Source organism: Pseudophryne corroboree, chromosome 3 (genome assembly GCF_028390025.1).
Source record: "Pseudophryne corroboree isolate aPseCor3 chromosome 3, aPseCor3.hap2, whole genome shotgun sequence".
Lineage (NCBI taxonomy): Eukaryota > Metazoa > Chordata > Amphibia > Anura > Myobatrachidae > Pseudophryne > Pseudophryne corroboree.
The window spans coordinates 430,413,222-430,429,590 of record NC_086446.1 but is presented as its reverse complement, the minus strand read 5'-3'; the positions used below and the strand labels follow the sequence as shown (position 1 = coordinate 430,429,590).

The 16,369-nt window shown below is 43.6% G+C and overlaps 1 protein-coding gene across 5 annotated transcripts in view; it reads left to right on the top strand.

Annotated features, from left to right (window-relative positions):
- Positions 1-16,369, top strand: part of KIAA1755 (KIAA1755 ortholog) — a 118,526-nt gene that overhangs the window by 51,745 nt on the left and 50,412 nt on the right. For 4 of the 5 annotated variants that reach the window (XM_063960382.1, XM_063960380.1, XM_063960381.1 and 1 more), the window contains 7 exons: positions 697-795; positions 888-1,036; positions 5,181-5,319; positions 5,599-5,721; positions 5,968-6,159; positions 6,345-7,336; positions 11,852-12,101. In XM_063960382.1, coding sequence (XP_063816452.1) covers positions 697-795; positions 888-1,036; positions 5,181-5,319; positions 5,599-5,721; positions 5,968-6,159; positions 6,345-7,336; positions 11,852-12,101 — 1,944 coding nt within the window. The remainder of the gene's footprint in view (positions 1-696; positions 796-887; positions 1,037-5,180; positions 5,320-5,598; positions 5,722-5,967; positions 6,160-6,344; positions 7,337-11,851; positions 12,102-16,369) is intronic. The other variant, XM_063960383.1, reaches the window with a different exon arrangement.

Below are 16,369 nucleotides of genomic sequence, written 5' to 3'. Positions count from 1 at the left end.
TTTCACATCTGGTCTGCATGTAAATATCTATTTCTGATTTATGATGGATGCATGCCAGTGAGCCATAAGCCTTCAGCTATAACTACTGTACACGTAAACCACAACGTTCCATTAGTAATATAGGGTATTTAGATGAGCTACAACACACTTTCTCCAGCTTCAGTAGCCTGTTGTGCTCGTAAACATTTATAATAGGAAGTGTTGAAATATACAAAACATGCATTCTATGTAGCTTACAGTTAAACCGTCCATACTGATATGATATCTGCAGTTAAATGTTTTCCAAGTCTCTTTGGTCAAGATAAATTAGAACCACATGTTTATTAAGATAATTGCAATAAAGCTGACTCAATGGAAAGTAATCACTATTCTGTCCATTTTCTTGGTTCGCAGACAGCTATGTAATCAGATGTAGTCAACAGTGACACGAAACCCACACAAGTACAGGGAAAATATACAAACGTCACATAGTTAGGGTCATGGTTAGAATCACTCCCAAGGAATGGTACAAATGAAAGAAAAACAGTATTTTAAAAAATGGAGATTGGTATTAACATATTGCTGCAAATTGAGGCTTGCTAGTTTAAACTGAGATGTGATGTTTTGTCTGATTCTCTTTTTACTATAATAATGATAAAACACTATTTTCCCCATTGAGTTCTATTTCTCATATGTCGCTTCTTTCCTCTGATTCAGAAGCTGGATGCTTTCTTGGCAGACCTCCGAAAGGCCTCTGATTTGCTACAACATGCCATTCAGGAACTGGGTGAGGGCAGCACCCCACAAGACTCTAAGGTATAGATTGTGTACACTAACAGCGATATGTGGTGGGAAAAAAAAGCTCATCGGCTTGCTAAAAAAAAAAGGAAATCATTATAACTCCACAGGAAGCAGAGGGTAAAATGAGCCAGTACCGGGAGCTGATGAAAGTGGTTCTAAGTGACTCACGTCTAGTGTCCTTACAGCGAGAAGGGGGGACCACATTGGCCAGACTACGCAAAGAGGCAACTCGTTTCTACTGCTCACAGGATGTCAGGTGTGTTTCACACCAACTACTGTTGTATAAAACTATAAAAACAAAATAAGGTGTCGTATTTACAACCTGAGAAAATGTGACATCAATGGTTCCCAATCTGTGGGTATTGGATTCTGCACCCTAGGATTTTGCCATCATTTTCATGCTCACCACTTGCCATGACATAAAAGAAAATTTTACCATCTATTGTTAGAATTTTTTTATTGACTTTTGAAAGTTATAAGAAAAAAGGTACAGCAAATGTGAGGATGTAAGCAATCATTTCCACCAACAGAAAAAAGGGGAGGTAAATGGACAAATATAAACAACAGATAGCTCATATAACAGCAGTTGAGCTATGGGAAGGATTAGACATCTCGAAGGACAATTTTGACCTTCATGGGCAATAAAGCTACTTAACGGTCACCTGTTACATGCATACAATGGGGTTAGCCATGGGAATTCAGACTGTCCATTTGCTAGGAACCACTGACATCACAGCTGAATTGATAGGCTGGGTTATTTTCTCATAACTATTAGTTAATTCTACAAGACAGCTGATTTCATTGTGTGAAAGCAACAAATACACTTCAATGGACTTTGGGGGTTATTCAGACCTGGCCACAGTAGAGGCCCGCAGCGCAGTTTGCCAGTGGCGGCAAACCACATGCACAGCGGTCGCACAGCAGCTGTGTGGCCATACACATTGCAGTCACATCCCCAATAGATGCGACCACAGTATGATTGACAGGCGAGGCCGTTGCAGGGGCGGAGTTTCGCGGGGACGATGCCAGGAAAACGGGGGCAGGCTGGGACCATTTTCACGGCAGCTGCTTGATGTCACACATAGCCTCTGCGAACAAAAATGGCCGCTGACCGCCTGGCAGCGCTGCCAGGGGTTAACCTTACATCCGATGTGTTTGCAAATAGATTGCGGACGCATCGGGAGGCGTCCCCACACATACTGGGCAGCCTTGCCCTGTGCTGGGGGGCCCTCAGCATTTGCAGAGTTGAACGCAGATCTGGCTGCGTATATCTCTGAATAACCCCCTTTCTACAAAAAACTGCTTGTATTCTATTGTTTTAGTGTGCCTTCACTTGTGGCCACATGATGGCACTGTAGTACAGCTGCAGCCATTGTTAGTTATGAATCACAACCTAAGCCAAGCTGTCTCTCATTGGGGAGTGATAGGTGTTAAATACTGCTCATTACATGTTTTACAATATTCTGCCCTTGTCAGTAACCAACCTTTTAGCACACAGGCATGTAGGAGCTAACACAGGCAGTCACTTCTGCCAATGGCTACCACAACAAGTCAGCATTCTAAAAAGAGAAACTGTAAATGATGTGACTTTGTAAATGCTGTGTAATTCTCAGAGGGATGTAAACTTTGACATCTATATAATGATAAAGAACATTCTGCCATATGTTTCAGAAAACATAACTTATTTATAACCTATTTGTTTTATGGAGCTCTTAGACCTACATTTTGAAAATGCAATTGACTTTCTAGATGTCTTGCTTCTGCTCTTTATTTTTAGCAAAATAGTTATGCCCATTTATTAAATACACTGTAATGCTGACGGTCCAAAAACTGATTTGAGGACATGGGCCTATACATTGCCTGCAGTGTTCACAATATAAGGCCCTTTACTCAAAACTGATACTTTCACTGGCATTTTCTTGATGCTAGCAAAAGCATGTAATATGTACATTATGTAACCTGTTTATTCCAATGACCACATACCCATACGTGATTGCGGCTGCGGTGCTGCAGCATCTTTGGACTTTGCTTACTCTATTCACTTGTATGCCATTAAGTTCCCCCCATTATCCCCCCTCCCCTATCCTTCTTGACTGCAAGTGTGAGAGATGATTACCACCACATGTTTTGTTTTCCTAACGCCTCGGGTAACCAGGCTAATGGAGTCATACTGTATACTGCAGGAGGCTTGAAGAACATGTTTGTATACACTGTTTAAAGCTAGGATAAAGTACATGGCTCTATCTGTGCATTTATCGTGTGCACCTTAATGTAAAGGTAAGGGAACAGAAAAAATGACAAATCTGTAATCCTTTCATTTGGAGAACATTAATAAAAAAGTTTGTTCTCTCCTATTTTGTAGCATCCAGGGGTATAATCTATTTTCCAAAATGTAGCAACATTGATTCTTCAAAATAAAACACTATAGAAGATCTCAGACCGATATGTAGTTTCCGGCCAAATTGGAATGACATATCGGGGATCATTCCGACCTGATGGCACGTAGGTTTTTTCGCTGCAGTGCGATCAGGTCAGAACTGCGCATGCGTATGCACCGCAATGCGCAGGCACGTCACACAGGCACAAAGCGGATAATTGCTGTGCGATGGGATTTACAAAGAATCCATTCGCACGGACGATCGCAAAGAGATTAACAGGAAGAGGGCGTTTGTGGGTGTCAACTGACCGTTTTCTGGGAGTGTTTGGAAAAACGCAGGTGTGTCCAAGCGTTTGCATGGTGGGTGTCTGACGTCAATTCCGGCCCCGGACAGGCTGAAGTGATCGCAGCGGCTGAGTAAGTTCAGAGCTACTCAGAAACTGCACAAAATGTTTTTGCACAGCTCGGCTGCACAGGCGTTCGCACACTTGCAAGGCTAAAATACAGTCTCCTGTGGGTGGCAACTATACATTTGCACGGATGCTATAAACAGCCAGCAAGCGATCAACTCAGAATGACCCCCATCGTCCGCATTTTTTTAAGTGTGTACCTGCAATCGCGTGCTCCCGCTAGTTGCATGCAATATTTTCTGGTCGGCCATGCTGCACGGCCAACAAGAAGATATCATGTACAATTCCATGCTGCATTCCATCCTACATTGCACTGTTGTGCGCCTGCAGCATGCAAGTGTGTACGCACTTGTCCATGCAGGGTCCTGCCACCAGTTGAATCGGCTGGGTACACATCATTGCAGTGTGTACCCAGCCTAAGGTGGTGATACAATTCTCCATGATGTGCCTCTCCATGAAAGTACTCCATGGCGATACATCACTTATTTTTTCTTGAACTTCATAGTTGGTCATAAAAAAGTGAATATTCCTCATTGTAATAAGCAGCTATGTGCGCAGCCGGACAACATGGTGACAAGTTGGGTGAAATGTATTGCCCTTAAGAATATTGCTGGCTGTCTGTAATGTTTGTTTGTAGTTTTAAAGTAACAAAAACGTTAAGGATGTGAATAGTAAAAGGTACAGAACAGTTGTCTGAATTCTGGTGACATGTGGAATAGCTGTTTCTATTAAATGTATTACATATTCCCCAGCACATGCAAACTTTTCTTTTGCAATTTATAATGCTGCCTGGGTGCTAATGATATGACTATTTCTTGAACTGTGGGAGTTGAATGACCTGGACAGCATGCAAACTGAATAGCAGCCGTCTTACGCTGGAGCAACCACAATAAATGGAATTTCTCCACTGGTGGTCTGGCAGCCACATTTCTTTTAATCAAAAACTCACATTGTGCAATGTTATATTGGGAAATACTGATTTACTAATCATCCGATTTTCCACTGGGTGATCAGCATGTTCACAAGAGTTGTATTAGAATTGTTGTGCATTCTAGTAGAATCACAAAGAGACAGACCATATCCTCTGTGATGGGCTCTTCTGTCAATTTCTCAAAGTTCTCGTCATTCATTCTTTTTCATACTGTTTCAATGATATACTGTCTGTAAACAATTGGTCAATATTACTAAACTAATATGATGATGGCATCTAAATTATAGTTTGCCATAAATGTTTCAACTAGGTTGTTATTGGCCCAGCTAACTGTAAATCAGTATGCATGGGCCCTAAAAGACCACTGAGCTTAATCAACACCTGATTGGAATGTATTAGATATTGATCAGAATGGATGATAAATCTGGGCGAACTATGATCAGCTGTATCTGTGTATGCATTGGTGTCCTTTCAGATCTGGCCACCCACATGTATGAGAGACAGAACAGTTGGGCCAAGTGCAGCATTTAGTTTGGCAACCTTGGATATTGGGCAAATGCATATAATAGGTTTGCATAGGACTTCAAAATACAGATGCAATGTTTTCCATTTTATTACCTGTCACAAACAACCCTCACTTGTTTAATAAATTAAATGTTCTCCATTATTATGAATCCCCCAGGTGTGCTGTGGAGTCTGCTGTGCAAATGTATAATCACCTGGAGGAGCGCGTGCATGCTCTAGTGACTAAGTCAAACCGTAGACTGGAGCTTTTGGAGTCTATGCTGAAGATACAAGATCTGGAGACACAGTTCAGCAAGGTAAAGACAGTAGATGCAAATAGTATAGGAGCAGTTAGCACTACATATAAATCTGGATCTAGGAGTGGAAACTACACAGAGGAGCAGGAACTATGGGTGGGATCAGGATTAGGATGATTAGTGAAATGGTTATAAGAAAATAAAGTAATGCCAATATTCAGAACTTAAAGACATAAATGCATAGAAATCTTTGAGGTAATGGTAATTGAAAGGTGATAGAAATGGAGAGAAGCAAAAGACAAAAGCAGTGTACCACTGACCTCCCGTTTGCACATGCAGCTCAGCTCTTGGATGGATGTAGATGGAGAATATCAGCTGCGTGAGATGGACACTATGGAATGGTCTCTGGAAAGCCTTGAAAAATATCACAAAAGGTTCAAGGATTTCTTTCTCCAAGCAACAGTGAGTATCAAATATCTGCTTTCAAAAAAATAACATTAATATGCCATTGGCCCATCCTTCTGGCTTTTACATTACTGCTCCGTGCAATTCATAAACATTACTATTGTTTTGCTCCCTGATAATTCACTCTATTTTGCATGGGTTGTCCATTTGGGACTTTTCCACCAATCTCACCAGTGGTATAAGCCACTTTTATGTATGAATCTGAATCACTTCAACTGTTCTCACCAAAGCTTCTTACTTCAGGTACATTATAACCATGGGCTGGTCCTTCTAGATGATGCAAATAAATTCAGTGGATCATTGTTTTCAGAAATGGATTCTTTCAAGGTCACAAGAGGAGGCTTTCAGACCAAACTAAGTAGCTTCTACATGAGTGTGGAGAGGCAAAAGGAGGAGCTGGAGAAACTTCTGAATCTATACAGGTTTTGTGACAAGGTACATCATGAAATTATGTAAATGATGTGAGTGTGGATTTTGAGCATTTATGTATGAATTAAGAACTGTATATAGAAACAGTCATAAGTGACATAGTTGCTTCCTGAAATTACTAACCTAAAGCTGAATTTTGCATTTCTGTCAATGTTTTAGTTCTATTTGTGACTGCCAATATTTTCCACTAGATCACACAGCTCACTGTGAGCTGCAACCGGTACTTGGGGCAGTTGAAGGTCACTGAACAAAGACTGTGCCAACCAGAGACCCAACAGTGTCTAGAGACCTATCTTCAACGATTAACAGAGGAATTGTCAGATGACAAATTCCAGGAGATGAAAGAGGAATCCTACAATCTGAGCAGTTGCCGTGGACTGGCTGTGTGGAATGAGACTTGGCTAAAGTGTCAGGAAGCCAGGCAACTAGTTGAAGAGACTCTAGATAAATGTAAGGATGAGCAAAATGCAGCAGCATTAGCTTGGCACAAGGATGCCCCATTGGCCTCTAGTGTCAGCAACCAAAGAGATGACACTGTAGTGAATTTTTCAAGTGACGTTTCACATGGAAACCGAAAGGAAGAAGAAGAATTCAGGCCTCGGGGCAGCATGAGGTCTGCAGAATCAACAATTATAAACTGCTGTAGTTTTGGTCTCCATGCAGGCTCCATGGGTCTTTTTCTGAAGGCATCCAGGAGCCACCGAAGTAGTCGAGCAAGAAGAGAGAATGCAACCTCCCAGGGATGTTCAACCATTGAAGAGTCCAAGAACAACAATGGGTCAGACCATGAAAACACAGAGCTAATGGCACAAAATTCCAACAATGAAGCTTTGGAAATTCTACAAACTCCCAGTCCAAAGTTTTCAAGGTCTGCCCCAGTACAATCACCTTTGGCAACCAGTACAGAGCACTTCCCTTGGGCTTGGTCCAATAGTGATGACTCAAACAGTCTGCTCCAGGGTGACAATAATAAAATAAAGAAGCAGTCAGGGAGACAATGTGTTCTTACTAGACATGCCAGCTTCTCCACAGGGGATTCAGTCTCCCAGTACTCATCAAAATGTTCCTCAGCCATTTCTCCTTTGCTAGCAATGGAACCACTTATCCCACGCCTTCCCTGGATGAGGAGAGCTATGACTGAGTCACCTCGGGACAGTGACTGGGCAGCAAAGTTCAATTTTGCGTAAGTTTAACTTGATGAATTACAGTAAAGTAGCGTTACACCCACTAAGTGTCTAATTTTCAGTGGACTTGACATACTGCACATTAACACATCTACACTTCACATATGTAAATCAGATGTCTAGTACTACGTATGTGCATAAAATATTACGCAAACCTTATCAGCTTACAGTATATTAACATATATATTTTAATCAAAGCCGCACAGTAGCCGTATCATCTTGTGATGTAGAGATGTGATAGGATCTCATTGTGTAGCAATCATGGAAAACAGATGAAATCTTCACACAAGACAGCTAAGGCTAAATGTAATAGGATGCGAGTTTGGAAAACATGCGATTTTTACAGAAAATTTGCACGTTTTACGAAAATCGCAAATGTAATAGCTTGCAATTTTGTTAAAAATCGCGAGTTTTGAACATATACCAAAAATCACAAGTGAAAATCGCATCCAGATGTTTTCCCATTGAAAACAATGAAAATCGCAAATGTAAATGGATGCGATCTTTTTCACTTGCACACAAAACCTTACCAAAATCGCCAGAATAATAGACCATGTTTAGACTTGCGATTTTTGGAGAAGCATGCACAGATCAGTGAGATCCGTGCAAGCTTCTGTCTGTAAAAGTAAAGAAAGTGTTAAAATATATTTTTAAAAAATTACGTGCCGGTCCCCCCCAAAGCATAACCAGCCCCAGGCTCTTTAAGCCGGTCCTGGTTGCAAAAATACAGGGAAAAAATTGATTGGGGTGTTCCCCTTATTTAAATAACTTGCACCGGACTCTTGGACCGGTCCCGGTTCCAAAAATACGGGGGACAAAAGAAGTAGGGGTCCCCCGTATTTTTGAAACCAGCACCGGGCTCCACTAGCCAGGGAGGTGATGCTGCAGCCTGGGGACACTTTTATATAGGTCCATGCGGCCAAAGCATCACTCCCTCCAACTAGTCACCCCTGGCCGGGGTTCCCTGGGGGAGTGGGGACCCCTTAAATCAAGCGGTATCCCCCCCCTCCAAGCACCCAAGGACAAGGGATGAAGCCCAAGGCTGTCCCCCCCCATCCCTGGGCGGTGGATGGGGGTCTGATAGCCAGAATTGTGTAAAAATAAAGAATATTGTCCTTTGTTGTGGAACTGCAAGTCCCAGCAAGCCTCCCCCGCTTGCTAGTACGTGGAGAACCACAAGTACCAGCATGCGGGGAAACAACGGGCCCGCTGGTAGCTGTAGTTCCACAACAAAAGAAATACCCAAATAAAAACACAGCACACACACACACCGTGAAAGTATAAGTTTATTTACACATACATGCACACTTACACACTCACAGATACTTACCTAGTGTCCCACGGAGCCCATCCTTGTCAAGTATAATCCCTTGGAGTACCTGTAAAAAAACAAACCTAAATACTCACCTATAATCCAGTGAAGATCGGTCCTCTTCTTTCCATGTAGGCATCCACAGGGTTAAAAAAATAAAAAATTAATAAAAAAAACCCGATCCACGCCACTAAAGGGGTTCCAATTTTCACATGGAACCCCTTTCCCCGAATGCCGGGACCCCCCGTGACTCCTGTCACTAGAGGACCCAGCAGCCAATCAGGGAGTGCCACGTCATAGCGCTCTCCTGATTGGCTGTGCGCTTCTGGCCTGTCAATCAGGCGGAGCGCACTGGCTATAATGGAGGATCGCGATCCTCCATTATAGCCAATGGTGGGAAAATTGCGGTCTGCGGCTAACTGCGAGGTTAATTGAGGTCACTCTTATATATACGGGGAACCCCCAATCAATTTTTTCCCTGTATTTTTGAAACCAGGACCGGTTCAAAGAGCCCGAGGCTGGTTATGCTTTTGAGGGGACCTGCACGTAATTTTTTTAAAATATTTGAACACTTTACTTTTACAGACAGAAGCATGCACGGATCTCACTGATCTGTGCATGCTTCTGACTAAATAATAAAAACATGACCTAAAATCTGCATGTTTTTATTACTAAAATCGCATGTTTCCTTTACTAAAAACCGCAAATAATCACATGCGAATTCCGTTTTAACCTTAAAATGTTCACCCTATTACATTTGCGATTTTTAGTAAAAAAATCACAAATTACAAACGTGCGATTTGGTGCGATTTTTTAGACACCTAAAAAATTGCACCCTATTACATCTAGCCTTTAGAGCAGTGATTTTCGACCTTTTTTTTACTCGCGGCACACCGAACAATATTTTAAAATTGCCAAGGCACACCATCAGTTCCCCACAGAAAAAAAAAAAAAAACACACACTGGCCGTCACAGTAAAAAAAAAATCCACACATACATTGGCCTACCCAGAAAAAACAATCACATTGCTCCCCACATAAATCCTATTGCTCCCTACATAAATCCTATTGCTCCCCACATAAATCATGTTGCTCCCTACATAAATCCTATTGCTCCTCACATGAATTATTCACATTGTTACCCCAATAAATCCATAAATCCTTATTCTACCCACATAAATCCTATTGTTCCCCACAGGAGAAATAAAATAACAAATATTAGCCCCTACTTGTCAGCTGTCCTCCTCCCTGTCCCTCAGTGGTGGGGGTTATTCATAGTGGAGTGCTGCGAATACGGAGCAGCGGGTGGGGGGGCAGGTGTGGATGTGGGTGGGCAAGGAAATCTGTGTATGCAGGCAGGAACTGGAATATGTGTATGCAGGCAGGTGGGCTGGCTAGGTGATGAGACACGGCGGCCGTGACCTATGATATCACACCGCCGCGTCTTCAAGGCATAGGTCATGGCCAGAGCAAGACTGATCCTCTAAGAAGACCCCGGGCCAACAGTTCACTCTGAAGGTGCAGGAAGCTGCTCTGGCTCCGCGGCACACCTTGCAACTGGTCGCGGCACACTAGTGTGCCACGGCACACTGGTTGAAAAAGCCTGCTTTAGAGTCTTAAAAATCTATCAAAGGACCAATCTTTGGGCATGGTGCTTAAGGGCATTTAGCTTTTTTGCCTTAGTAAATTCACATGATTGTATGTGTGGTTTTTTTTTGGGTGCTTGTCTCATCCAGATTCATTGGGGTAAATTTACTTAGATGGTAGTTCTTTTGAAGATGGGATGTTGCCCATAGCAACCAATCAGATTCTACTTCTCATTTATCTAGCACCTTCTAGAAGAAAATACCTGGTATCTGATTGGTTGCTTTGAGCAACATCCCATCTTAAATAGAACTCCCATCTTAGTAAATTTACCCCATTATCTTCAGGTAAACTAAAGTCTTTAATAAAGGTGAGGGGATGTCTGAATGAAATGACATGTCCGCATTATGGGGTCATTCCGAGTTGATCGCTAGCTGCCGTTGTTCACAGCGCAGCGATCAGGCTACAAAACTGCATTTCTGCGCATGCGTATGAACCGCAATGCACACGCACAATGGGGGTCATTCCGAGTTGTTCGCTCGTTGCCGATTTTCGCTATACTGCGATTAGTTGCTTACTGCGCATGCGCTTAGTTATTTTACACAAAAGTTAGGTATTTTACTCACGGCATAACGAAGCTTTTTCATCGCTGTGCTGATCGTAGTGTGATTGACAGGAAGTGGGTGTTTCTGGGCGGAAACTGGCCGTTTTATGGGAGTGTGCGGAAAAACGCAGGTGTTCGAGTTGCAAAACGCAGGAGTGGCTGGAGAAATGGGGGGGTGGTTGGGCAAACACTGGGTGTGTTTGACGTCAAACCAGGAACGAAAAGGACTGAGCTGGTCGCAATGTCTGAGTAAGTCTGGAGCTACTCAGAAACTGCTAAGAAATTTCTATTCGCAATTCTGCTAATCTTTCGTTCACAATTCTGCTAAGCTAAGATACACTCCCAGAGGGCGGCGGCTTAGCGTGTGCAATGCTGCTAAAAGCAGCTAGCGAGCGAACAACTCGGAATCACCCCCAATGTCCTTTGTGGTTTTGCACAGGTTCTAGCGACGTTTTCATTCGCACTGGCGGGCGCAAGAAGATTGACAGGAAAGGGGCGTTTCTGCGTGTCAACTGTCCATTTTCAGGGAGTGCTTAGAAAAATGCAGGCGTGCCAGGGAAAGCGCAGGCGTGGCTGGGCGAATGCAGGGCGGGTGTGTGACGTCAAAAGCCAACCCTCCAACGTTTGAATCAACGCACACGAAGAATAAGTCCAGGGCTGGTCTTGTTTTGCACAAAATGTTTTTGCAGGCGCTCTGCTGCACAGGCGTTCACACTTATGCAAAGCGAAAATACACTCCCCAGTGGGCGGCGACAATGCGTTTGCACGACTGCTAAAAACTGCTAGCGAGCGAACATCTCGGAATGACCACCTATATGTAATGGGAACCTGTCCTTGTTCTCTTCACTTGTTTGCTTATCCTTTGTTGCCTTTTTAGCTATTTGCTTTTTTTCACAATTGCTGTTTCAAATTCTTACTGACTTTATTTTCTATATCTATGAGTATCTTATTAAGGACTTTCTGGTCTGTCATGTAGTAAGCACTGCATCTTTCCTTTGTTTTGATACCTACTCAGTAAACTCCACAGGATCATGGAGGAGCTGCTGTCAACAGAGAGAGACTATGTTTGTTCCCTGGGTTACGTGCTTTCCCACTACCTCTGTGAGATGGATCAGCCAGACCTCCCGCCGGCCTTGCGCGGACAGCATGCTGCCATATTTGGGAACCTGGAAAAGCTCTATGAGTTTCATAGCCACGTTTTCGTCCAGGAGCTTACAGGCTGCAGAAGGGACCCAAGTCACGTGGGCTGCTGCTTCCTGAAGCACGTAAGTTTATTTGAGAAACGTTATCATTCACATGGATTATTATCATCCTGTATAAATTTGCAGTGCCAGTTGTTCATAAATATTTATGCACAGATTCATTTAGAGAGTAGTGTTGTAGATCACTTTTAATATGATAATACATTTTGTGTTTTTACATTAAAAAAAGTATATTGCAAGAAGGACAAAGGACATTATTCATAGATGGATACAGCCACTGTGCTTGCATGCAGCGTCTATAGGGTCTGCACACACACACCGGCCATAGTGCATGTGCGCAAGCTTACACCATGCGATTACATCCCGTAAGGATGTGATCACATTGCGATGGGCATCCAGGGGCGGCGACATGGCATTGGGGAGGGTCAGGATTTGCAAGCATGTCATGGCCGTTTTCGGGGCCGGCCAATGATGTCGCCTGTGTTTCCTGCGATAGGAAACGTGGCGGTAGGTCCCCTGCCTATAGGGGTCAACCTCTATTCCATGTGTTCGCAGTTGATTTGCAATCACATTGCAGGACGGCGCCACACATGCTGGGCAGCCTTGCCCTGTGCTGGGTGGCCCCCAGCCTGTGAGAGTATGGTTGCAGGTTTTGCTGCGAGAGCAAAATCTGCAACCAACTTGGAATATGACCCCAGAATGTTGTACGTAATGATGGCATAATTCTAAGTATTACTATGCCTAATATTCAGTTGTCCGCATTGTTTGTGGTTGCAAAGTGTTGCCATCCCATCTGTCGGATTCTGATGATAAATGAATAGGTTTTGCTTGGGTGAATTGGTGTACAACACTGTTAACAGAGTTGTACAATTGTTGCTCTAGTCTATAGCATAATCTAGTGCATAAAATGTAACAGTCAGTACCAGACATTATTCAAGTGTACCAGGGTTGTTGTAGATGTAAGTGCAAAACATATACTGTATGATGCAACATTTTTTCCAAGTTTTTATTTTTTGCTTTTCAGTGTTCTTTACAGAAGGTTATTTACTAATATTTAATTTAGTTGAAAATTCACTGCCAATAGTTTTTTTTTTTCAGGAAGGGACTGAGGCAGTATGGATGGTGTAATGGTTAGCATTACTGCCTCACAGTACTGAGATCATGGGCCCTAACTGTGTGGAGTTTGTATATTTTCCCCGTACTTGCTTGGTACTCCATTTTCCTCCCACAATCGAAAAATGTACTGGTAGGTTAATTGGCTCCACTGGGGCAGGGTCTGTTGTGAATGGCCAAATATTCTCTGTAAAGCGCTGCGGAGTATGTGTGTGCTATATAAATAACTGATATTAAATAATAGTTTTTTTTAGGAAGGGGCTGGTCGGACCCATTCAATACCGTTGATGTGTGTTTTCACGTCTGTAGTTATTGTGTGCTGCTTCATCTTCTCATTACTTACCTTCCCTAATGCCCATTTGCCCATTTATAAGACGTCTCCCGCTCAGCTGCCCTTCTAAAACTCACTCCTTCACCAAGTCGCAATATCCCCTATTCATTCCAGGTTCAAGCAGACCCTTCACAGGGCACAGGCTCACTGTATTCTAAAATGCCCCCCCCCCCCCCCAATTCTCCTAAACTTGTCGTCAAGACACAAGAAGTCACTCCATTCCTACTTTATTGGTTTTTGTTCACTTATGTCAGCTTATAGTCATTATGACACTACTATGTAAATTTTATGTTAGATTCTTTGTTTTAGTATTTTCCCTGTGTGCTCTCATGTCTGTACATATGTGTTCTCATGTCTGTGTATGTGTGTTGTCATGTTTGTATAGCTATTGCGTAGTTTCATGTCTTTACATGTGTGTTCTGGTGTCTGTGCAGCTGTTGTGTGGTTGCATATCTATACAGCGCTCCCATGTCTATACACGTGTGTTCAGGTACAGCTATTGCATGTTCTCATGTCTGATTATGTGTGTTCTCATGTCTGTTGATGTGTGTACTCATATCTGTACAGTTATTGTGTGTACCGTGCGCCGTATGTGTACATGTGTGTTCTGGTGTCTGTACAGCTTTTGCATGCTCTCATATCTGTGTCCTCATTCATTTAGCCTCAATATGCCATGTAGAGCGAGATGCCTGACGTGAGTAAGCTGGCAGTTCTAATGCAACTCTGCTAATGTCGGGCGTCTTCTTTTGCCGAAAAATGTATTTTAGTATCAATGCAATGTTCTAGGATGCACGAGGAGACTGCTGATTAATTTGATATGACACTTGTATATTGTGTCTATATAATGAGCGGAACAAAACTTGTAAAAATCTGTGTCTGCTACATTGTAGCACTTCGTATATAGATTCAGAGTCTCAGTCGCATACCGATATATGTGTCATATATCAAAGTCTCCTTGTGCGTTGTTGTTGCATCCCGTTGCGACTAAGATGCATTTTCGGCTAAAAAAAAAAATGCCCAATGCTAGAAGATTCTCATACAACCTGGCATGCCAACAGGGGCGGTTTGGTGTGACTGCAGCAAAGATGAATGAGGACATATCTGTGTGTATTTTCTCATATCTGTACACGTATTTCTCTTAACGTCCTAGGGGATACTGGGATGGTCTTAGTACCATGGTGTATAGATGGGGTCCATTAGTGCCTTGTCACTTTAAATGTCTTCAGAGTGTGCTGAATTCTCCCCTCTATTCCCCTCCTGCAGACTTAGTTTAGAAAAATGTGCCCAAGTAGCCGGGTGCATTCTCTGGAGCTCCAGAGAGTTTTTTTCAAAATTAATTTTAGTTTGTTATTTTCAGGCAGCACTGGTTGGCACCAGGCTGCCTGCATCGTGGGACTTAGGGGGTGACCGGTACCAACCTCTTGAAGGGTTAATGGTCCGTATCCCCGCTGACAGGACATAGCTCCTGAGGTGTTGTTTCGCTCACCCCGGCATGCTGTTGGTGGACGCACTCCAACAGCATGCCGCCACCCCTAACTGAGCTAAAGACGCTGGTGTGGTGAGTACAGGTTCACATGGCGGCATAAGGGCGCGGCGGCCATCTGGTGCTGCAGGCTGAGGTGTCCGCTGCATATGCCCACACTTGTGCTGACACAGCAAAGGGGTTTTAACCCCATTTTCTGTAAATTGGAGAGACTTGCCAGCATAATAAAGTACAGGGACCACGTCATTAAGGGGGCTGGGCTTCCCTGAGAGCGGGACCAGCGGCTCAGAGGCACTATTTCCGACTGTATCACACTACAGGTTGAATGCAAGGAAGCGCTGCTCCTCCAAGGACCCTCTAAAGCATGTAGAAGGTGGGGGGGGGGGGAGCAATATATTGTCTGGTTACCTTATCTCAGGTTCTAGTTTCTGCCCGGCAAAGCACTGCTTTAGCTGATTGAGGCAGGAGTGTGCTGGTTTCTCTCCCTCTCTGTCTCACTCCATCCAGGCTGCAAACTGGGTTACTGTGTAAATCTCACTGCTCCTGTGTGTGTGTTCTGTTTTATAAAAGTGTCTGTCAAGAAAGTTATATGGAAGTCCTGTAGCACAAAGTTTTCCTCCAATCCAGGGGGATCTTTTGTGTACTTAGTGCAGTCTCCCTTCACAGGGAAGCAACACACTGCACACAGCAGCACACAGAATGGCTGGATAATCAGGAGAAAGTCATGCAGCACAAAGTTCCCCCGCCCCCCGGGGAGGGGATCTCTGTGTTAGCATATGATGCGCTCTGTGCCTTTCCCCTTCTACACAGCAGTCTATGGACGCATCCCCTAGTGTTAATTCCCTAGTGCCAAGAGTCACTCGGAGGCGGAGCTATGTGATGTAATCCCTGCTACTCCATTTTACAGTGAGTTAGTAAGAGAGACTGAGTCCTGGTGTGTGCAAGCGTGCAGAGCTGGGACCGGGAGCGGATCTCAGCTACAGAGACTCACAGCGTTCCATTGCATGTATCATGGCTCTGGAGCTGACGCTGAGCCGGGCGCCGCTTCTTCTCTACATCGGGAGTCAGGACGCATGGCTGTGCAGTCCTCCATACCTCCCCACTGGAGACAGCTCCTGATAAGTACCGCTACCACTGCTGTTACCTTGTATGATATAAGGGCCCCTAATTGCCTATATCAGTATTACATCTGAGTCACCTGTGTTCACTGAATAAACCTGCATTACTGTTTAAGTTCATAAGTGTGTGGACTGACGTCACTGCAGTAGGGAATCCAATACACTCTGCCAACAGGTTATGGACCCAGTCCCGTGCCCCAGACCCGAGTGTGCCTGAAAATTAACGCCCTGAGTGCTTTTAAATAATCACACAGAAAAAGTTTAAAGTGACATTTTATACAAGTGC